The sequence below is a fragment of the Molothrus ater genome, chromosome Z, assembly GCF_012460135.2.
Source record: "Molothrus ater isolate BHLD 08-10-18 breed brown headed cowbird chromosome Z, BPBGC_Mater_1.1, whole genome shotgun sequence".
Lineage (NCBI taxonomy): Eukaryota > Metazoa > Chordata > Aves > Passeriformes > Icteridae > Molothrus > Molothrus ater.
In genome coordinates this window covers 48,944,411-48,968,796 of record NC_050511.2, presented here as the reverse complement: position 1 = coordinate 48,968,796, position 24,386 = coordinate 48,944,411, and the positions used below count along the sequence as shown (strand labels likewise).

General features: G+C 42.0%; 1 protein-coding gene across 6 annotated transcripts in view; it reads right to left on the bottom strand.

Annotated features, from left to right (window-relative positions):
• PALM2AKAP2 (PALM2 and AKAP2 fusion) overlaps positions 1 to 24,386 on the bottom strand; it is a 264,464-nt gene that overhangs the window by 6,386 nt on the left and 233,692 nt on the right. For 5 of the 6 annotated variants that reach the window (XM_036403824.2, XM_054517804.1, XM_036403819.2 and 2 more), the window contains 3 exons: positions 10,689 to 13,080; positions 3,821 to 3,999; positions 622 to 660 (listed from right to left, as the gene is read on the bottom strand). In XM_036403824.2, the coding sequence (XP_036259717.1) occupies positions 622 to 660; positions 3,821 to 3,999; positions 10,689 to 13,080 (2,610 nt within the window). The remainder of the gene's footprint in view (positions 1 to 621; positions 661 to 3,820; positions 4,000 to 10,688; positions 13,081 to 24,386) is intronic. The other variant, XM_054517805.1, reaches the window with a different exon arrangement.

Sequence of the window (24,386 nt, the reverse complement as noted above, 5' to 3'; positions counted from 1 at the left end):
GGCAGATTTGGGTTTATTCCACCCCGAGACAAACACTGATGCTAAGTTGTGGAACTGTGATCAGTCATCACATCACAACAGACAAGGACAAGGAAAGGTTCACAATATGAAACAGACTGAGGCCATGCACTCGGATCTGACTCTTCCACAGATCAAAGGATGGTGTGCAAGTTTTTTTTTATAAAATACTAGAGATTTTGATAGTATTAAATATATTGTAATCAAAGATAAAGGAAAGCCAGGGAAGTTTCATGCAGCATCTGAAGACACTTGGATCCCAGATTAGCTTTGCCAGCTAAATAAATAGTAAGGGGGATTAAGGGGAAGTTCTTGTTTCTCACCTCAGGAATGCCGCAGTCCCAGGCAACAGCTCCCATCCCTTTAATTACAACCCCTCCCATGCCATAAATTGTAACTAGAATCCAAGGGTTAGAAAACCAGCCACAAAAATATTTGCTGATGAGAGTATACGGGAATATCACACACACACACACACACACACACACACATTTTTTATATTAAATGTCACTGGCACACACTATGAAAATGACAACTGCAGCAACGTGCGCTTGGAATCACCATGCAAGAAGAAGCAAAAATAAACAAGCACTTGAAAAGTACCTCAGAAGTAACCTTGCTAGACAGTAATTTACAGGTGTACTGGTAGAAAGGGAAAAGACCAACATTAGTACATTGAACAAGCATGTTATAACTAGGAAACAAGAACAAATTACAAAAATTCTAAGAACTGGCACATTCCACAGTATAAAACTTCAAGCAACTTAGTGTCATAAAAAATAAAAAGTAAAGATTAGCCAGTTGGTGTTATTTTAATGTTGTTGCTTGGCCAGTCTCAGTCTTGTTTACCATCAGTGCTTGACCCCTTTCCTTGCTGCTGCTTTTTCTCTTTCACTTATCTCCTGAAACCTGAACTGCAACACATCCTCTGGAAGAAACTGCCCCCCTTCCTGAGCAGCACAGCTCTTCCAAGATGTGCTTGATTTGTCCTCTCTGAAAGGCATAACCCACAAGCCTTGACCACAGAGGCCACGTTGTAGCCACTAAAGCCACCGAAGCTAGACATGAAACAGAGGGTGGTGATGCCTGAAGGAAAGACTACAGAGGGTAAATGCCCTACAGAAACCACCCTCCTGTCCTTGCTGTGTCTTACACAGGAAGAAAGTGGATCTCTGTACATCAGTACTGCTGGTGTGCTCAGCATGAAAGGGAGTTCCCATGGACATGAAACCTTTCCACAAATCTCTCCATTCAGGAGACCATGGCTGCTGTGCCAGGCACCCTGACTGCTTCCAGTACTTGAGGAAGTGTCTGATTCTCCTGACTCACATAGAGCAACGCTGAGCCACATTCAGCTCTCAGGACATAATGCTCCAAGAAGCAGCTGCCTGTCTGGTTGTCAGTTATGCTGCTTCTCCTGCTGTATTTAATGTATTTTTAAAAACAGTGCAGTGATTGGCTGTTTCATTTCTTTAGTTACACAAACACCGTTTCCTGAGAACACTGCTCAAATGCTCTCTGCTGACAAATTAAAGCTATTTGGTTTTTAAATAAATAGTTGCTTAGCCTGGACTACAAAATATTCACTCAAACTGACAGTGGTACAAGTGCAGAACTTCTTATTAAAATTATGCCATTGACAGGCAAAGGCAATGGCAGAGTTGTTTACCAAAGGAGAGTGGAAAAAGCCAGGGAAAAGAAACAAAAACACTCTCACTCATGTCAGGAAGTTCTCTCTGGGCTCTGCAGGACACAGACATCTAATTGGATTTGGGTGGGCAGCAAAAAAATCTTGTTTGGCTTTATGCAGTGGGCTTACAGAAGAGGAGAATGACGACGAACTTCAGCTCTGTGGGACACTGGTGTGCACTGGGACTTTTCAAATTCACTGAAGCCTTGAAAATTCATGCCAGAAAAGGATCTATCCCACAGGTTGTTTCAGTGGCACCAATGCCCTGGCAGTGCATCTTTGGGTTGTCAGTGGCTGGGCAGCTTTAGCAGCAGTGGAGAGCTGAGATGGCACCCAGAGCACACCTCTGTGGTCAGATACTGCCCACAGCATTCTGGACAGGACATCACTTCAAACTGTAGCAGAGACCAGGCAACTGTGGCCAGTCCACCTTCCAGGGAGCATGTGTGCAGCTCTGCAAGCATTTGAGGAACTGTGCTCAGGTAAATAAATGAGCAGGACCTAAGATTCCAGCCACAAACTACCACTTCACAGGCTGGGCAGGTGACCTTCACTCTTCACAGGGGCAGAGGAAGAGCACAGGGTGAGTACAAGCTGAATGCCACCCCATCAGCAGAGCAGCTGCTCTGAAGTTCGCAACCACCAGGCCAATGATCTTGATGTGGGACTCCAGTGCTGGTTTGCACAGTGGGTGTACCCAACTCTTTTTAATGTTCCTCTCAGCCTCTGCAAAGGTGATGAGTGTTGCCCTGCAAGCCTCTGAGCACCTTCAGGGACAGATGCTCTGGGGAGATGCCAGGAAACAGCACCCACCAGAGCAGGTGGGACCACCCCGTTTTCACTGGGTGCTTTGGGGAGGGAGAGAAACCAGAGAGTGGCTCCTTCCTAAGATGTGGCCCCAAGATGCCACTGCCAGAACGAGACATGCTCCTGTGCACAAACTGCTTTTCTATTTGCTGTAGAAGTTTGATGGGCAATGGAACCTTGCTCATCAGCGGCCTCAGTAGAATAAGGGACCAGAAATTCAGGTGTGCACTGGAAACAAATCTATCTGCATTTTTAGTTAGCCAACAAAAGTACAACAGGACCCCTCCATATTGCATTCCTTCTGATTTTTACTGCCTTTTGTTACTGTGCAATATCCACAAGCAAATAAAAGCTGCCACACTAGTGCAGTACTTGTGTTACAAAACTTCGCTTACATCTATACCCCTAATAAGAACCTGCCTTTAGTGAACATTACTAGAAAGCAGTTTGTTGGAGCATCCTTGGCAGTAGGGTCATTGTTCAGACATCTTTGGGAAATGTCTGGAGGACTTTGGCTGCTTCAGCAAACACTGACTCTGACACTGAACTTGTATCTTACTACCTTCTGCACTCACTGCACAGGAATAATGACTCTGAATAAGAAACAGCTCATGCTCTCTTAGGAAAAAGAAATTTTCCTGAATTTTGATACTTCCAGTTAAAAAATCTGTAGCTCTTCTTATTAGTGTCTCTAATAAAGACTACCTTAATTCAGAAACACCTTAATTCAGATGAACTCTACTACTGCTTGTGTTGAAGGATGACAACACATCCAGCAACAACATGCCAGCTGTTAAAGGATCCAAGTTAACTCCCAGTCTAGTTCCACCACTGCTGGTTTCTGGGGAAATTATCAACTTACAGTGAAGACTGAGCACACTTGGATTGGATTTTGGGGATTGGGGGGGGGACAGTCTACAAACACAGGTGTGAATACATGCTTGATCCACAAATTTCAATGCACCACTGAAATAAACCATTGGAAGGTCCTGGTGATGTGTGAATTAACAGAATCTGCCAATTACAGGGCAGCTACACACTGCTCTTATTATTAGTTAACATAATTAGCGAAAATTAAATGTAATATGAGCTGCCTTTAATATTTGTAGTGACACACTCTTCCTTTTCACTGGCCTGTATCCTTCTGTTTTGAACACCTGCCCCTTGCAATGTGTTAAAATCCTTACCCACTTGCAAGGTGATCTGATCAGATTCTGGTGAAATGACCTTTCTCAGTGTCTGTTGGTTCTTGCAAGTCATGGTCTCTATCACAGAGCATAAAGGGAGAAGGAGAACCGCGCTTACCGCACTGTCGTCCATCCTTTCTCGTCTCTTGGTTTTGTGTGTTTCATAATCCTCCATCAGGGTCTGCATCAGGTTCTTGGGTCGCTGGGCTCCTGCAGACTCCTCGGGTGGAGGGTCCAACTGTGAGGCAGGGCCTTCTGTGATGGAGGATGGAGGAGGCTTGATCTTCTCTATCTTCCCTGCAATGACATGAAAAAGAATGACCCCTTCTAAGCTGAGGACTCACAAATTGTTTACCAAAGATGACAGCTGGAGAAGCATTTCCAGCAGATTTTGAATGAGGAAACAGTTTGGAATGAAGTCTATGAAACAATTTGGTAAATCAGGATGGTCATAGACTTTAAAAAAAATTCTCCCTCTTCCTGTAACCCACTACAAAATCTTTTTACAAAACCACCGTTTACAAAAGTACCTGTTTGAAATACCTGTTTCCTCCTACAGGATACATTTCTGTGATTTGGAAATGTTTGTAAGATTCTGGAAAACCACAAGACGATTTTTTTCTTGCTCAGCCAGTGCAACACAGGGACCATGCACAAGACATCCAAAGAAGGCATCTTGTTAAACACAGCTGCCTTCTCTTTTTCCAGTGCTTTTTATCTGCTTTGTAAGCAAGAAGGGCTTTGGGTCAATCCTTAGTGCTGCTCTTCCCTGCAGCATTTTCCTGCAGGTTGCAAAGAATGCTTCTGTGGCAGAGGAGGATCAGGTCTCTGTCCTATAAACTCTTGGTTCAGATAGGGCCTTTGAGTTCCCTCCTGGTTGAAGGAAAGCCAAAGAGAACTCATTTTGCTCTCTGGCTGAGCCCATTGCATCCCATGGAAGGTTACTGTTTTGAGCACAGTGACCCTAAAGGCAGGTAAAAGGCACTCCAGGACAAGCCTGTAAGCTGCAGGAGGACTCACAGGTGGAAAACCCATACTTCTTTGGGAAGGACAGGCTGCCTTTCTCATCATCAGGCGCTGACTTGGGGTGAACCACGCATCATCCTGCTGGGAAGAATGAGGATGACAGTGGCAGGTCATGGGAATGATATGTGGGGGTTCTCAGCTGTGACGGGAGAAAGAAATGCTGAACCAAAATCACGTTTCCTTTTCCATCGGACCATCATCAACTCTTTCAAATAAGACACTTCAATGAATGTAAAAAAAATACCATGAAAAGAGAAAAATACCCACTGCAAACCCCTTAAAAATAAGTGAAATAATCAGAAGGATCATGTTGATTTTTAGGAAACTTGTTGATAAAACATATGAAAACCCTAGCTGGTCCTTCAAAAAGCGTCATGACAGTTGCAGCCACTAGAGGGCAGCCTTGAAATCTCCTGTAAAAATCGACACGATTAATTCTTGAAAGTAGAAGTGAGCCAACACTCCAGAGGTATTTTTACAAGAACTTCCCCTGCCAGGGTTTTCCATTTCTGATCAGTGTTAAAAAACCCAGCATGATTAGTTTCTCATTAATTTAAGCTTAATTTTAGCTTAATTTAAGCTTAATTAATTGGGCAGTGATGAGGATAGGAATCCATCCTTTTTATAACACCCTACCAGAGACTGAAGGGGGAGCTTCTACGAGCACAGGCTCTTCTCTGGGTTGCATCAAAACTTGCTCCACAGATAAAGAGGAGTTGTGCTGCCAAAGCAGAGACCAACAATAGGTCCTGAGCTGCCCAGCTGCACCCATGTGTGACAGCTTAGACTGATCAGCAGGAGAGACTTGAAACTACTGACACCCTGCCAATTAGGCCCACTGGGTAAAAAAGTGTGGAGAAAATGAAAGGCCTGATTAAGGGTCAGATATCTTGGTGATTAAGGACTTCATCCTTACACTAGTAATTGCCTTGGATGGATGTACGTAATGGGGGAAGAATGAGGCTTCTCAGATGTCTGCCAAACTTGTACCTTCTCCAGGGATACATACACACACCACAAGATGCTCAAATCTACAAACAAGCCTAATGGCTGAAAAGAGATCCTTTCATTCCCCTTCGCCTGGAAAACAATGCAAATTGTAGGTTTTGGGGATTTCCATTTAAGAAAGGGGAAATCTTCATGGAGGGCTGTTTGCCCTGGATGCAAGGCCCATCAATTTCGATTATCACAGATGAGAAAAACATTAATGCTGGAAAAGACCTTCAAGAAATCATTGACTACAAGCTTTGTATTGCACGTACATATATATATATATATATATATACATATATATACATACAATATATGTACACATATTATACATATCTGTATTTATATGAAGGCTACAGCATCCCAAATCTATAAACACACATTTACTTAGAGATGCTGTTGAAAATTTTTTAAGACATTTGCATAGCAGAGAAAAATTTTCAAAGTAAGACATTTCAGCAGGAAACCAGTCTGTGCTGGACTCGGGGGATTGCCTAAGTACATAAAAAAAAAAAAGATTCCTCTAGTAACACACAGCCTCATTACCACTCCTGGTGAAATGTGGGCTTCTCTGCTCTTCTTGGGCACCAGGTGAACAATGCAAATATGCAAAACCACAAACAAGGAAACAGTAAATAAAGTGTGTCTCAAAGATTCTCTCACTTCATAGACATCCTCCACTAGGGAAGGAGTAAGAAAGCAAAGGACAAATGAACTGGCTTAGTATGTTGTTAAGGCACTCCTGGAAGTATTCTGGGGATGACTGATGAGCACTCCAGAGAAATCCCTGGAGAAAATGATTAACTTTCTTATTTTCATACCAGTGCCTATAAAAGGGTAAGGAAACAGCATCTTCCATGAACATTTCTACTTTAGGCTTTCTCATAATTCTGATTTTAAGAGGGAGTTCATACATATGTATTATATCTGATCCTTATTCTGCACATGCATACAAGGCATTAAAAATTTTGCAATGACCACGAAATATCTTGCCCTAAGTTTCTGCTCCTCTTCCTACTACACAAAAAGTATCTTCAGGCTTTGGCTGAACCTGAGAAGCTTCCTAAACATAGGTCTTTATTAGAGAAAAATTGAATTGGAAAATGGTTTTGAAGCTGAAGTGATTTCTCTGACAGAGGCTTAAGCTCCACAGCTGCCACTCAGGGTAAGAAAGTAGAGAGAAGAAAGAAAAGGACAGCACATACACATCCCTCACAATTACTGACAATTTAGAGGTATCTGACTGCTTGTGTGTCTGAGCTGCAACTTCCCCACTAAGCTTACAACACCCAATGAAGTTCTCTCAGTTAGTTCATCAGCTGAGGGCAATAGAAGATGAGCATGGGGGGCAGTTCTCCTTGATGCCTGTGCAAGTGTTTGAGTGCCTGCACAATGTGCCTTATGCCTCACCTGGCAATACTTTGGTGACAAGCACCAAAAAGGCAGATGTGGCAGCTTCCCAAAGTACCTCTCAGGCATGGTTTCTCTGCTAGGTACTCCCCATCTCTCAGCCTGAGACAGCAGATATTGACAAAGGGTTTGGCTCCAGATGAAAAGCCTTCACTGAACCAAAACCTCCCCTGTAATGATTCTCACACCTCCTTTTGAGGAACAGGACTACTCAGAGCCAGGCACTACAGGAACTTAGATATAAGTCCTACATAGTCAAAGTTACTTCTAATAAAAGGAATAACAAAAACCATGGGAATTACATAACCATGCTTATGCTGGATTCATCTCATGTCACACGCTCATCATCCTGCTCAAATAAACTATCAGACAGCCCCTCTCCTCTGCCCAGGAGAGATGCTGTATCACCTGCACGTTGTTGGAGGAAACCACTGTCTTGCTGTGCAGCTGCTCACACCATGCCAAGTGCAGCAGGAGCTCCAGCAAAACAACACAGGAGACATTCAGTTTTAAATAGTGCTCCAGAAATATTTTGGGATCCATGGTGACTACCCATACAGCAATACTCTGGCACTTTGGTCTTTCTTGAGTCTCCTCATGCAGGAAACCCAACTTTTCTGGGAAAAATTCACATAGGCTCTTCATCTTCACCTTTCCAGGAGTGCCCTGGAGAAGAGTGTACACATTCCACTGAAATTACTCTGCGTCTCAATTCAGTGGTCTGAGATGGGTTAAAAGGTTGTTTCAAAGCATCAACAAACAATTTTAAAGGATAATTGTTAGCAGTACAGAAGTTTATTACTAAAAGACCTTTTGGATTGTGCTGGATGATTGGCAGACAAACTGAGTGTTACCATCAGTTCTATGAAGTTGCATGTCAGGGTGAGTAAAGCCAGACTGTTTGCTATCTAAAGTAATTAGCGGTTATTGCACAAATGCACCTACATGAACTGTGTTAATCTGCCACACTTCAGTTAAATTACACTGCAGTTCACTGCAGTCCCTTTTCATGGTTTGTCTTTCTGTTACCTATGTCAGTATTCACCCAGTTCAAAGCAGAGAAGGGGAGCAGCAGTAATAAGTAGTCAGGGAACACCAAGAGTCCTAAAAAAAGCTACTCTGCCCAGACCACCACCAAAATACAGCCTGATTTTTAGGCCATTGCTAATTAAGTTTATTATTATGCCTTCTCAAAACAATAAGTATGCACTTCCACACTTAAGGATTAGAAACAGATTTTTCAAATTTATACTTGACCCCTTAATCCCTTCCTGCTGAGGTATCCTGATGTTAGTGCCAGTTCTTTCCTTGGAAAAGGCAATTTGCTGACAGATATACCTCTGTTTCTTTTTTATTATTATCATCAGTAGTAGAATTGCTATTATTTTTCTTTATGAAACTAGATATACATACTACAGTACCAGACCTATTCTACAGCATATTTCTTACTGGCCCCAGCAGAAGCTGGTTTTCTTTTCTGATGCGTGTGTCACCTCTGCTCTGTCTATCCTAACAGCCTGATGTTTGTGACTCTGCTAAATTATATTTTGACTTTTTTCACAAATATTGAAAAGATCCTGTAACTTTAAAAGGGAAGTTTGCTGCAATCTCGCAAGAGATTACATGGTATTCCTCCACCCTATTTCTAAGGATGCCTGCTGGTGTTAACAGCAATACAGCTGGCTAAAGGGACAGCAAGGAGGAGATGAACTTTATGAGAGGTGAGGTTTATACACCTTCCAATGCTAAGGGTCCTGCAGGTGAGAGCTATGCTGAGCACATCTGCTGTTCAGCAAGCACTAAAAGTAGAAGAACTAAGAAGAACTTTGCCAAAGTTCTTTGTGGGTTTTTTGATAAATGATAGTCTTAAACACTGACACATATTCATCTTTTCCTAGAAATTATTTCTTTGCCTTGTCATCGGCTGCAAATTGCAGTAGCTTGAGTCATCGGCTAAGAGATCCCAATTTTCTTTCTTGAACATATGGCAGTTGGACATTTAAAGGAAACTGTCTGGAATGATTCATTATAAACAGAAGTTTATAATTTTCTCTAGAATGTAATTTACGACAAACATTTTTACAGACAGAAAGTAAATGCCTTGTTGTGTAGAGAAAGCAGAAGTACGTTGTTTTCCCAGAAGCTCTGTTAAAACAAGCATTAGTGTCAGCAGCCCATCCAACATCACTTCAAGTAAAATACAATCATTATCTACCCCATTTTGAGCACTTTCACTACAGATGACGCTCTTTTTGAACACAGTCATGAGCACACCTTTATGAAACAAGTCCTCCCAACTGAAGTCTGTAGTGCCCTGTATCTCATGTCTTGTCAGATATTTCTCAGAACACCCCAGATTAGAGAGGATCCTTATGGAAAATGCTATACTAGGAGTTATACCAATAGCACTTCAAAAAAAAGACTGGTATTTGCTACATTTTTTCAAAAAATACATGTTAAGATCATTCTCTTTGCAGAAGAAACTAAATTAAGTATTCTCTATTTATGTGCTCCATAAAACTCCAAGTTCACAATCATACTGAATAATGGGCTAAATCTACTTCTGATTCAAACTTACCATGACTTTCAAAAGAAAATTACTACCACTGACTGGTATTTACACCAGTGGAAATAAAGACAGCACTTAAGTACTTTTGGTAGAATCAATACTTTTTTACAATGACCACTGTTAATAAACCCTACAGGCACTTGCAAAGCATATGCAGGTATATGCTTAATAAAAATCACTACACAGAAATAGTGTGTTTCTGGGGTTTTTTTTAAATGTATTTTTTTCTGTATTATATTTAGAAGGCATCAGTGTTTGACATTATTTCTTGAGAAGGGGAATGGAGAGACAGATATGCTGTAATTGCTGTGAATGTCAGAAAAAGAATGCAGAAACTGATTGGTCAAGAGGACTTCCACTGAATCTATTGAACTATTTGTTTGTGTTGCTTGTTTAATTCAGTAGTGAATAACACCAGCTAAAATACACAGCAACTCATAACTCTGGATATAATTTTACAAGACAAAGCTCATTAAGACCAAGATCTCAAAACAGAAAGCAAAACACAGAGAAAAAGATATCTAATTCATACCCCAAAATCTGCACATCTCCACTTATTCTGCACTTCCCTAATGGCGTGCAAGAGAACAGGAAACCTATTAAGCACAGTCTTGGATGTTTGTCTTTCAAACAGCCACACAGCTGTAAGAACTGCTGCTGTGCTTCCTTGAAATGATCCTAAATTTCAGTGGGTGGTCTGAGTAGCACAGTGATGGACATGTCATGCTACCATGTGGCAATGGGTGAATACAGAACGGGGTTTAGTAAGGATGATCAGCATCTCTGCACTGTATTTGTGAAAACCCAGAACCTTCTGCAGGTGTGCTCACAGCCAGAAAATTAAGCTGTCCCATGCAGTTTCCAGGCAGGTGAAGTCATCTGCCCTCCCATCCCTGCAAAACAGTATTTTCATTAAAAAATTACATAAAACTAAACCATACCTGACCCTTCAGTCACGTTTCACTTCTGCTCTGACACTTTGAGCTCTTACCTGGTGCAGTTTTGTAAGACACGGTTCTGGTGGGCATGGGTGGTGCACTCTTTGTAACAGGGCTTGGTGCCATTTGCAAACCCTGCCGCTGCCTCTTCAGCTCCTCTTCTCGCTCCTGGGCAGCTCTGATCTCTTCTTCAATCATGGACAAAGTCCGCTGTTTCCTTGACCGCAACTTGAAAGGGCCCACAGTCACTTCAGGCTCCTGTGTGGCCAGGATGGAGGCAGTGCTCCGAAGCTCCGCTGCCTCTGAATACTTGCTGAAATAGCTGACTTCATGCCTGTTTTCTTCCACAAGAAATGGCTGGCTGGCTGAGTACATGGGCGACTGCTGCAAACTCTTCCCTTCCCTGAGTCCTGAGTCTTCCTCTTTTGAAGTCTTTGGTATGGTGTCCCTTTTCTCTTGAACTGGTGAAGACACCTGGGGTGGCTCAAACGTTGGGTTTTGATGCTCCTTGGAGGCTGGACCTGGCCCAGTGCCGGCTGGCTGCTCTTTGGCTGAGGCCTCTTTCTCTGCTGGGATTCCTTCTTCCTTCGGGTTTCCTTTCTCCACCTGCTCAGCTATGGCTTGTTGGATGGCATTTTGAACTAGCAGGCCAGCCTGGTAGTCCAGCTGGTCGTCCATCAGCATGGAGTCTGCCAAGGCAGAGGAGGGTGAATCACAGCCTGGGTCACTGAAAGACTTGGAGATGCCTTCAGCCCTGCACTCTGCTGGAGTTTCAGCCTGTGGGGTCTGCGGCAGAGAGAAATCCGCTAGAGAGCTTTCCTGCAGGGCGCTCATGGTCTCATTGGAGGCACCACTGTCACTTACGTTATCCATGCTGAAGTCATTGGAAAGGGTCTCCAAGACCGTGGTATCCTGAGACCTGACAGACAAGTCATCCAAACCGGAGTCAAGCTCCTCTGGAGGTGAAGAGGCGCTTCCTGACTTTGGGAAGTGATCTAGAATTCCCTGTCCATCGTCCTTGACCATTGTGAAGACTGCCCTTGCACTCATGAATTCTCCATCCTCTGCCCACAGTTTTGAGGCTGGTCCAGCTCTGGGGCTATCACTGCAAGGTAAGTCTCGTGCTGTGTCAGCTGTGGTATTCTGAGTGCTTTTGTCATCTTCTGAGCTACAGGAGACTTTCTGTGCTTTGACAACCGTGGCGTTGTTACCCTCAAGCTGTCCAGTTTGCCCGCACACTGAAACGGGTCTTGTCACGGACGACATCGGCCTGTCCACATATGGAGAATTGAGGCTTTTGTAGAAGGGTTTGACAGAGAACATTTTGGGTGTTACTGACCGCCTTGGTGGGGCCTGACCCTGAGATGGACCTGAATTCTCCATCAGCTGGAACTGCTTCCTGGCAGCTGAGAAGTCAATTTGCTCTGTGACAATATCTTCTTTCTTGATATTGACAGGCTCTGGGGATACAAAGGAGCAGCTGACCTGTTTGGGGGATGTTGGTGCTGCACCTTGCTGCTGCTGCCTCTCCTTACGTTCCTTGTACTTCTTGTGAGACTCAAGATGCTCTTCATCCAGCTGATCCTCCAGGGGCTTCTCCTGAGGAGGGTTCCACCATTTGGCAGCAATGTTGGGGTTCTTCTTGACAGCCTGGCTTTTAATGAGTTCCCTTCTTTCTTTTTCAAGTTCCATCATTTCCTCTGATGGTCTCACTTTGCGGACTCTGTATTTTTCTTTCTCTTCCTCATCTTCAAAGAGCTTTGAGGGCTTTTTATCTTCGTGGAAGGCTCGCAGTTCAAACTTTGCCTCTTTCTTAAGGGTTGTAAGAGTTGTCTCTCCATCCTTAGAGGATCTTCTAGAACTGTTTGAAGAAGTGGGACTTCCTGGCACCTTCAGACTCTCCTTAGTGTCTTCTTTCAGACCACCCACGGAATGGCCATTGGATTTCAGATTCTCATCTGTTATATTAGCTTCACATGTCTCAACCTCCAAGGATACCTGCTTGTCTGCTACATTTTCTTCCCTTTCACTAGATACTGACTCTTTATTGACATTAGCAGATGCTCCTGAACCATCCATAATGGAGACTGCACTTGGTTCAGGGGAGGATGTCCCATTAAATGTACTGTCTGCAGCAGAATCGCAACAATTTGCCTCCAGCACTTCATCTAGGTATCTGATCTCTTTAGCAACTTCACTGTCCAGAGATTCATGCCTGTCCCTAAGTCCATTTCGGTTGGAAGCAGGCGAAAAGAAGTGGGTTGGATTGTCTGTGGGATGTGGTGAAGCCACTGTGGTGATGCTTTTATGTTCAGAAACTGGAACTTCAATTTCCATTTTCTCTTCCTTTGTAGCAAGCACAGTAGATGGCTCCAAGAAATTGGCACAGTTTTGGTCTCTGTTTTTTCTTAACCTGATGTCATCCTCAGGGATTCTGGAAGATTTCTAAAATAAAAGAGAGAAAAATTATGAAGTCTTAAAAAATGAACACCTAATTTTTTGCAGAGCAAACACCATCTGGAAAACAAATCCTAGCACTTCTTAAAGTTGAGATTAAAGCATTCCCTCAGAGCATGGGAAAGCAAGGCAAGCCATTAACACAAAAAGTAGGGAGTTACCTTACCATAAGCTGGAAAAGGTACTAAAACAACAACAAACTTTCATTTAAGAATCTCCTACTTGCTTACCATCCTCACTTTGTCATTATTTCATGCCTGTGTCTTGGTCTGTGACTAGGAATAAACTTTGAATTTCTAAGTTAACAGTAACTTGGCAGTTTAGATTCCTCAATGATTTGCACATGCAGTACACAACACCTATCATCTTGGTACTCCAAAAATGCTTTCCACGCCTAAGTGAAATCTCATAATGCTTCTACTGATGAAAAGTATTACTGCCTGTGCTTTGCGGAAACAGATACTAATATGCTGAAAGAGTTGGTCACTCACACCAAGTTAGGAAAAATGATGTGGCAATGGTAGGGAATGTTCAATTCTCAATGCTCAATCCTGGTCATAAAACATGGAGTAGAATTACATGGTGCTGGAGAGACATGGGGTCTTCCTCCATCCCACATGGAAACCTACACACAATTGCACTTGGGAGACAGGAAGCATCTGTAACTCCCATAGCATGAAAAACACCACAAAGAGCATGACAGGGACCATAGTCATGGTATCCTCCCTTCCACTTTGATCTGTAGTGCAGATCTACTGGATTCATGTTTCTCCCTGATGTGTTGCCTCTGGTCACAAGCTTATTGACATAAATACTCATATTTATGCTCATATATAGGCAAATTTTACTGGTCAAGCAGCCTAATGAACTTATTGAGAGTAAAGTCTGAAGGAACTTCTGATTAAGTTGGTAACACATCAATTAACTTCTCAATAATTCTATACTGCTAAAGGGCAAAACCAATCCACAACACCAAAACTAAAGAGGACATTTTAAACACAGTTCTTCAAAAAGCACTTGCTAACTTCCTAAATAATGAAAACCAAAAGTGATACATTATTCCCTTTGACTCACACTTTAAAAGAGAAAGACAGTACCTGAGCTCTCTGCCTGCTTTGCACATGTGTTTCTATGTGTGAGGTGTTGACTTTGAAAGCAAATGGCACTGATCAAACCCTGTGAAGTTAGTGGCCACCAACAAGAGCACCATTGTCAGGTAGTCACCCCTGCCTTGCTGTCCCTTATCCAGCATGCTATTAGCACACACCACAGCAGAAGATGATGAACAAAGAGCACAATGGCACTTACCAGTGACCTGAACAATCATATTGTCACTGGATTTATACTGGCAGCCAAATGCATTTGACACACCTTAATGAATTACAACCAGTCACCCAGAAGAGCTCTTTCTAAAAACACTCTGAAAAGCTTTCTGTCTAATTACATAGTTGTACACAGTTGAAGACAATGCAGGCTTCAGCCATCAGATACTTTCTTCCTAACTGTGCTTAAACACCAGAGGAAAAAAAAAATCTTTAAAAACAAACAACCTGCTTTTGTCTACATATTTTACTTGACAAACTTCAAACTGGTTTTACTTGCTTCACTTCTTCACTTTCTGTTGAACTTAGAAATATTCCAGCTGAAGTTCATAGCAGTTCTTTTCTTAAAGGATATTGTATTTTTTATCATTTAAATATTGAAATGTGGTCAGTTTCTTCTTTAGTCCCGTTAATGACATATTCAAGAAATCAGATGCTCTGCAAACAAATATAAAGCATAAAAAGTGCTTACTCTGTACAGTAGGCACAGATGGAATGAAAGAATCATAGATAACAGCTTCTTTTAAAATGAAAGGGTATTGCTCTTGATTTGCTTGCAGAGCTCCATGTACACAACAGGTACTCAGGTGACAGGATTTAAGACTGCAATACCTTTTTGATATTTGGGGTTACATCTTCCCTGCTCGACTTGCTGGTGCAAAAATGAGTATGGTGGCCCCTAGAGCAGTCTGTGCAAAGTCCAGGACTGATAGCTGTCCCCTTTCACACAAACCATGGGTATGAAATTATGCTCCCACTAATATTTGCTTATAATCTGATAGATCAAAGCCACTAGTGACATTGGTAGCTAACTACGTCCTCTTTAGCTTCAAAACCATATCCTGAATGGACAGAAAATCAGTTAATGAAGATGTGTTCTCCTGCCACCAAAACACATCTCCTTGCAGAGCCGATGGAGTTCTTGCTCCTGTGCTTCTCATACCTGCACACCATGGAGCTGGAAATATACCTGATTGTCCAGAGACTGCATTCACTGAAGCAGGTCTGTTTCCACCTCTGTGCTGTGTGAACCACTCCAGTTCACATCATATTTGGATATTCAAGTTTGGTAAGAGAACCACAGGTAGTTTTTTGCCTAAACCTCTTAGCAAGTAAGAGCCCACCCTCTCACCACAGCTGCAATCCATAACTCACAATTAAGGCACATGCATGTAACAGCCTAATCAGGGCGTGCACTTGTGACAGCATGTAATTCTGGAAGTGCATGTTGTCTATGCAATTAGTGTGGGACAGGTAATTATGTAGCAAAATAGACAATTATGCAGTAAAACCTACGAGAAAACACTGCTTCTTATTGGAGGAGCCTTTCTGGCGAGGACTCCAAGCATGGCAGAGGATTGCTAGGAGAGGAAAAAAATACATTCAAAGGAACCACCCATTTATTTTCCTCAAAACATTCTGCCAGAACCTGGGGACAACTTTGTGAGGTTGTGGCAATAAAAATTATGCTCCAGACACTCCTGCGGGGAGCAGAAATCAATCTACTGATGTATTACTTGAAGAAGAGAACTGAGATAGCTAAGGACAGAAGCAGATGGCAAAACAAAGCTTTTCAAGACAGTCCAGGCCACAGCACGTGCCCAGGTCAACTGAATGGGTGCAGGAAATGGCACATGTTGGGATGAGCCACCATGGGTGGAAGGAGGAGGGCAGTGGGGTACACACAGACGCCCATGCCTCAGCTGCTTGGTGGAAGGAGGAGAGCTTTCCAGGGGGCTGCTTTTGCTCCTCCTTGATAAGCCTGCATCAGCAGCTTTGTATTTGCCACCTACAGGGAGAAGGCTTTTCAAAGCCTGCACCATTACAAAGACCTGTGAATGGGAAAAGGGCTGCATTCAAACCTAATGGCAGTCAGTCACAAGGCATTCACAGTGATGCCCTTAAACTACTCATCTAGACCCAGATTTTCCAGAAGTTGCTGTTACATTTACACTGTCTCTGAATGTGTGTTCATTTTTGTCTAAGTCAAGATGCAACAGGGCAATTAGTGTCACTTCTACAATGCTGCTGCACTTTAGTAAACTATAGTTATTAGCAGCTTAGAAAATTATTAGCATATTTTCTCTTTGGCTGAATTCTTCATCTACAAAAGTGCAAGTGTTTGGGCAATCAGCTCTTTTAGAAGGAATAAAATGTGGGTGTGCTACTAGCAGGACCGTACAAACGTGCTGCCAGTGCCTTCCTTTGTTTGATGCAACAAAAAATGCCTACAGAAACAAGTGGGAGGAAATCCTTCTGAGTCAGATCAACATTCTTCTGAAGCATCAGTAGCAGTGGTGGGAAGGGAGAGGAAAGGATCAAACAACTAAGAAGTTTCATGGTTTAAGAAAATCTGGAAGCTTCCTCATTGTGGGCTTTTACAATCACTCCAGCCAAGTTTCAAGACAGCTTTTGATGCTTTTGGTCTCCTGGCTTTGTTAGCACTATCAACCTTCCATTTTTTTGGCTTTCATATTCTTTTGGAGATGTCCTGTACTTCATTTGCTCCTCCTCCCCCTGCTTCAGCATTAAACCAGTGTTTTGTTCAACCCTTTCCACTCTTCTCTTCAGTCTGACCATCAGGCCCACCATACATCAAGCAGTTTTAGTAGTAAAACCTCATTTGCGATGGTTTACTGGCTAATCCATACCATCCTTGCTGATGTCAGTCATCTTCTCCCCCTTCACCTACTGTCTTGGCCAGCCTCTCTGACTGTCTTATTTGCAATTAAGAAGGAAGCAAATGATGGATTTGTTAGGAGATTGACTCTGGCAAACCTTCAAGGGAGCAGCTGCTTTCATTCACCTCACCCTTTTGAAGAACACAGTCACCACCTGCATAACAGATGGAGCCAATCCCAAACACTGCAAAGACAGAGAAGTCAGCTGAACCTCTGTGGTTCCAGACAGACACCCTGTCCAGAGACAAAACTCATAGCCAGCAGAGGTATTGCCCCATGCTTGCTAGCGACAGTAAGTCTTTGCAGAACTCATTTTCTTTAGGACCCCAAGTGTTGCACTTCATAATGAACCAAAAAAGCAACAAAAGTTGTAAAAGGTGATAGCATCTATCCCTCACAGCCCATGTCCCCTACCACACAACAGGTGCTCAGACAGGTGCCACCATCCTACCCCATCCCAGGTGGGAATGGCAGCCCAAACCGCTGTGGCAGCTCCTGTCTCACAATGGCTCCTGCACTCCCTCCCTCCCTCTCTCAGCAGGGTCTCGGGGGCAGCTGCCACCCCATCTAAGTCCAAATATGTGGTGAACCCCCCTTGGTACAAGAGGGAGAAGAATGTGACAGAGGGAGCCTTTGCACAAAGCAGTCTAAAGAAATGGGCCAAACATCTGTGTTTTAGAAACTACCTATTTGGGTGAGCTAAGAGAAAGCAGTAGCAGGAAAAAAAGTTCAAAAAGATCCTAGTAATGGAGGGGAGAAGGGGTGAAGATGATGATGTGGAACTCAAGGAAAGAAAGTGTTTCTACTCACATTACTTAGAGAAACTATACATTTTGATTTAAAAAAAAACAAATCAAAGCACAAAAAAAAATCCCAAATCCAAACCCTAAGTGTTGTCTTCTTGCTTCCATGCAAAAAGGCCTTCCTTTTTCATACACTCTTTTATACTGACATCTAAAGGTTCTTAAACTACTAAGGGAAATGTTGCACAAAAAATTTAGAAGTTTTCTCTTAATAAAATAGAATTCAAGTTTCAGGAAAAAAAACCCAACCCAACAAAACCCCTCAAATCCTGTGGCCAGATTTTGAATTTACGACATGTCAGGCACACACTGACACTACCTTGAATAGTTCCATTCACAACCCTACTTGCACCCAAAAAGCAAAACCTGGCCTGTTCCTCTCACAGTGCATTATACAGTGTCTTCAATACAAAGACTGAAACAATATCTGCTTTCTAAAATGTTTTAGTGTGGAGTGTCACACTGACATTCTCTTCAAGCAGCTCTCCACGCTCTTCTGTGACTTTTCTGAGGCAGCCAGACAGTACAATATTTTCTTTGTGAAATGCTGGTTTGTCTCCTAAACACTTCAGAAATCACAAGAGTACATTCAAATGCAACAAAAATCAATGCAACTTTGTATTATCTCCTCCTAAGAACCAGTGTAAGAAGCTCTTTGGGACTACAGACAGTGATAAGTGATGTGGGGATAGAGTGCCAAACAAAGTGCTTATTTGGAGAGCTTGCTGTGTGACTTTTTTTACGTGGTTTTCCTATTTCCTTTCTTCATGGTTTAGCAAAGAAGTTGTGATTGCGTTCATTCAGAAAACACGCGAAAGGCTTTGCAATATTCTTTTGGAAATATCCATCTGAGCCACAGGCTTCAGCTTCCCCATGTGATACACTGTAAAGCTCTTTTATAAAATCAAACTCCAATCTTCTTTTGCTGCTGTAATAAATTAAAGAGGGATAAAAGTGGCCCAAGAATTATCACTACTTTAATGATAAACATATATTGTATGACAGGATATTTTAATGATGAGGACACAGTAACTTGATACTGTATTTTTCCATATGTGCCTCTGTAGCTACAGTATTTTTTTGTGCCCTCAACAGCAAATAGGTGAATTTTTTTCCTGGGTAAGTTAGGATCCAAATTTGTAATAAACCTTACTATCTCCTGCTAATGCCAGGGTACATAAATTGAAGAGGTACTCTACTGGTAGGAAACCAGGTGATCTTGCATGCCAGTTATTTTCTCTTGCTTCCTAAAAACACAGATCTGGTCTCTCCATGAAAAATTTTCAACCCTAATAACTAGATTTCAACCAGTGCTACAGCAGTAAGAAAATCAAGTATCTTCCTTCTTTAATGCTTGTGCAGCTGTTGTAAAAAAAGCAACAATAAAATGCTGAGTTCTTTTTACAAAATATTTTAAATCAGCAAAGAACTGAAACTGCACAAAGCACCTATATGGATAAAGTGATTTATACAGAAATTAATATTTAGAAACAAAAGGCTGCTAACTGCTGAATGAAAAGAAATATCACCTCTGATTAAGAAAAAACAATGCAGAGTTTATTAGAGCATGATGGTTACACAGCTAGTAGTATGGAAAGCAACATATATTCAAGTGGTGTAGATGCAGATACTACTCTGTGTGGAGCTGGTTAGCTTTGCTATGAAAGCTCTGTTCAATTTTACATAATCAAGATGGAAATCCGAAATTACAGGAATCTGTGATTATACTCTCATAAAGAAAGTGCAGCACTGTTTGGTACTGCCACACTCCACATTCACACCACATTTTCAATCAGTTGCACATAGGTAGAACCAGGAGCTTGAAGGACCCAAGAGATCAGTAAATTAGCAATGATTTCAGGTACCAGAACTTGCAATCAAAAGGCCATTCTCCTGTTCTCTGCACTGTTGGCTTCTTGTAATGTAGGTCAGCCTGAAAGTGCAGCTGAATTAGAGCAGTAAATGCATGCAAAAGAATGCATTTCATGCAGAAAAATGTGGTTTTATCATCACTCTTATCAGTTCAAATCACACTTCTGATGCTCCTTTCACCTGCAAAATTATTTTTACCTCAAATTAAAATGCACCAGTAGGTATTATTATTTCTCATGCTGCTTCATTCAGTTCCCTAGGACAGAAAGGACAGCACGCTCTCTGTACAGGCATGGGAAACAAACCAATGCCACTGAGGGACAGCACGGGACTAAAGGTCAATACAAACCACGTTAACGTGTTAATCAAGCACACCACCACAGATGGTTAGTACTTTTTAACTTTGTTACACATTTTTCCTAAGGCTTATTTTTCCGTGGCTTGCATCCAAAATCTGCTTTTGCTGAAACAAGATTGAATTCCAACAGCTGGGATACTTGATTTAAAGAGGTTGTAGTGCTAAGTCACTTAAATTGGTAAATATGGTCTTGTGAAGCAGCCTCCAATGCTGCCTAAGAAAGCACAATGGTCTGCTGGAGAAATAAAGAGCATCCCATCCAACTAACACATAAGGAACATGGCACAGTTAGAAAACTGCCCACACTTGGCGGGCAATTCAATGAATGATAAAATCCTTAAGGAACAGAAGGAGAATTTCTTCTTTACAGCTGAAGGTCACAGAATGAGGGCCTGTACCATTGCACTTACAGACACCGCTTGGCTAGGCTCCCCACTCAGCTGGTGCTGGTGGAGCTGAGCTAAGGGCTTGGCTGTTTAGTAGCACTCTCACACTCAGCCTCTGGTTTGATGTTAAAGAGGAGAAATCCCAGGTGAATAAGGAAAGAGAAATGTTCAGCTTAACAGAGAGCCTAATACTGATACTGAGTTGAGCAGAACATGACTTCTGAATGTATGGATGAAAAATCAGTTTCACAAAATGCTGCAGTTGAAATCTGCCCTGCACATGTCGGGGATGGAACAATTGCTCTGATAAAGCATGATCTAATCCCAGCAGGGAGGGGAAAGGACGCTAAACTAAGCCTTGCTCTTAATACTCTCTAACCCATCTAGATAATGTCAGCACAAGGAAAGAGTGACCTTTACGGTCGCTTGCACGAAAAAGGATAGAGACAAGGGGAAAATTCCTTAGTCTTTTCACCGGGGGGCACAGGGCTCCTGTTCCATCTAAAGAATGAATCTACAACTCTCCTATGTAAATGAGAGAGCTCGAAAAAAATACTGACATGTTAATAATTTTGGTGAATAAGAAAGGGACCTCCTGAGGAAGGAATTTGGGTTAGGCAGGGGCAGGAGGAAGGCAGTAAATGGAGACAAAAGGCCATGCAGTTCACTTGCTCTCTGAACAGGTATTATGGTTGCCAGAAAAACCTTCTTTAATATATATTAGGAACAGAGATAAACATGCCTTAAACAAACAAATAGGCTTTCTGAGGTGTATCAGTGTTAAAGTCTTCTGAGGATACAGTCTTTCAGTAGCTGGTACAATTCGGTAAATATTTCATAAATGGCAGCCTAACCTTTAATTTCTGAAAAAAGATACATGATCTCTATGCTGGAGTTCTTTGACCACTTACTTTCAAGGGCAATAGAGTAGGAATTGAATGCTTTAACTGAAACAACCACCTACAAACCTTTGCCTATAAAGACTAAGATTTTTCACTTTCAATTCTGTTTCACAAATGTTAACGGTTGGAGGTCATGCTGCTTTTAACTATTTTCTAAAGCCTAATTAATACTTGCTGTACTTCTGAAAGGCATGGCTCAATACCTATTGGAGTTTGACAAGACTGCTGCCACACAGGCTATGCTGGACTAAAAGAACAAATTATGCTCAGAAATATAAGGCCAAACATCTGTTTCTCTGACAGCTGAAGAAAGTAAAGAATTATCGTTGATGTTTTGTCTTTATCAGTAGGACTCGTTAGAGCTGCTCTCATCCATTAGATTAAGACTCATCACAGCAAAATCTCCTTAAATGAAGGTATGCCTACGTAACTGTGCTTAGTGCAGTGTGTCTCACCCAGCGGCAGCCTGCTCTGCCAGGAGCACAAAGAACAGGGCAGTGTTTATTCACTGCAAGCAGTGAGTCTTGGGAAGGTTACAGTCTGAGGTCTCAACCAGCCAGCAGGCTTAAGCACTCTGCAGACTGCTTTCTTCCCAATTTTTCAAGGAAATGGAATTGTTTTAAAGCTAGGAACCTCTAAAACACTCTATTGTGAGAGAGCATGTAGCTGCTTGAAAAGGTCCCTATGTAGAGTTAGCTCTACCCAAAATGTATTTTAGGCTGCTACCTCCAGACCCAGGCAAAAGCCTGTAACGGGAACATTATAAAAAGAAAACTGAAATGATATGAATGAAGAGGATATCTAGCCTAGTACTAGCTCAAAAATCACATTATGTAAGTGAAGAGGGGGGAAACATGATGGTGGTCCAAGGATATAACTGAAGTCTGTGCCATTAGCTGTGTTACACACGCAAGTGGGAAGAGAAGCCATTTCCAACAAGAGCAGCACATCACCTCCCCTGCCTGAGTTGCGCTCCCCACTGTGTCACCATGCCCACTGTCCATCAGGGAACTACCACACAAAAATGCCTTCACTCTCAGTCCCTTTTACCAGGAACAGATCATGGAGAAAACAGCAACTGGAGATTTTATACAAGAGCCAAAACCTTGTAACTCTAGTGGAGTGCAGTTTGCAGGGCTCTCCCTCTAAGGGCATGCATGTAATTTAATTTTCTGCACAGGGCATGTAGGAAAATCCCCCTTCAAGGTACATATCAACAAAATGAAACTTGCTATCATTAAATGATGAATCCAATATAGCCAGGATGCTTGACTTTGACCTATCATTTCAGTAGACTTTGACACACCATTTCAACAAATATCCAGCAAACAAGTAATATTTAACAGTAAGTCAGACTACAGAGTCCACAAAACAGTTTTGCCAGTGAGAGGCCAAATGTGTACAGTCTGTAAAGAAGGAGGATGTTGCTAAATTCTCCACATGCCATTGCTGTTCCTAGGCTATAAATAGGACATACCATGTGAGTTTGGGGTTTTGAACAGTTAGCAACTTCATCTATGCTTTGCACAAAATTACGCACTTCAGTCATCTCACTATTCTCCTGCAGGAGAATATTTCATTGAAAGTGAGACTTGCACAGGCTGGTTTTTTTGAATTCCTTGTTTGATGAAAGTAGTTGAGAAATCCCTGAGACATCTCCTTTCAGCACCTACCACTTCCTGTCCCTCTGCCCCTGCTTCCCTCCCCTCTTCCAAGCAAAAACTCATTACTCCTTCTTTTCCTGCTGAAAAGGACCGGATTAAAATGACCTACAGCACATTTGGACTATATTAGGATATTATTTGATTAAGGTGTTCATTACTTTCTCTTTGGGCACGTGGAGGAAAATGTTATTAACTGAACTGGTTATTCCAGCTCAAACTGCTCTGCTTTAAAATTCCTTCAGATTGCCAAGTTCCTCAGATGTGGGTTCTTTTCTACCTAATTACAGAAAATTAAAATAAACAGTGGTTAATTCATTTAATGTTAGCAAAATCTCTAAATACAACTAAACTGTCATATTAATAGTTGCTGTATTTCTCAGACAGTTTGCTATTTGATAGGAAATGCTTGCTTGGAGCTATTCTAAATGCTTGCTTGGAGCTTTTATAAGTCATAAAAAGGCTCGACATTAAACAGCAAGGAGCACCGCACATTTCTGTAGAAACACAAGTTTGACACATTCCAGATCAAATTGCTTTAGAGAGGGGGGAAGACCAGACATTCTCAAAAGAGTATTTGTTTACTAGCATATCACACAAGCAATAGCTTGGTTTTCAATATTTTAACTGACTGCATGAGACTTCAGCTATGGAGTCTGTCTACCTAAAAGCCAAAGCACAGGCTAGTAGGAGACAGCAAGTCATCTCGGCTTTCAGATGCTTTCCCCTAAAATACCCTTCCTCATTTCTCAGGAGTTAAAGAACGTGGTATCCTGGTGCATGCACAGAGATATCAACTAAGTGCCACAGCACACATCAAATGCCATAAAACCCAGGAATGCTGTTGCTGCTAAATGTGACTGCTCACAGTACTATGCTTAATTTCCTCCAGTGTTAAACAACTAAAAGATGAAGCTGAACAGACACTCGGAAAGCATCTTTATGAACTGAAATTTGCTTTAGTGTCAGGAAGAGTAATACACTCAACTAGAGAAATATACCCCTTCAGAGCAACTAAACACTGAAGCAAGAAGACTTTGCAAGTGCTGTCTGAAGAATATAGACACTGAATGTGCTGGCTGGTTCTCCTAGTTATCACATGCACAGGATATACAAAAGCATATTTTCTCCTGAGAATCAATATCCTCCTGTACTACGTCTAGTAGAAAGTTGTAAATTTCACTACTACAATGAACAAACCAGCTACAATTCAAAGAATTCCACAAGTATCACCTGGAAAAATGCTACTTTAAATACACCTCCCAATATAGAAAGATAAAGATTTAATTTGATAGATAATGTGTGGCAG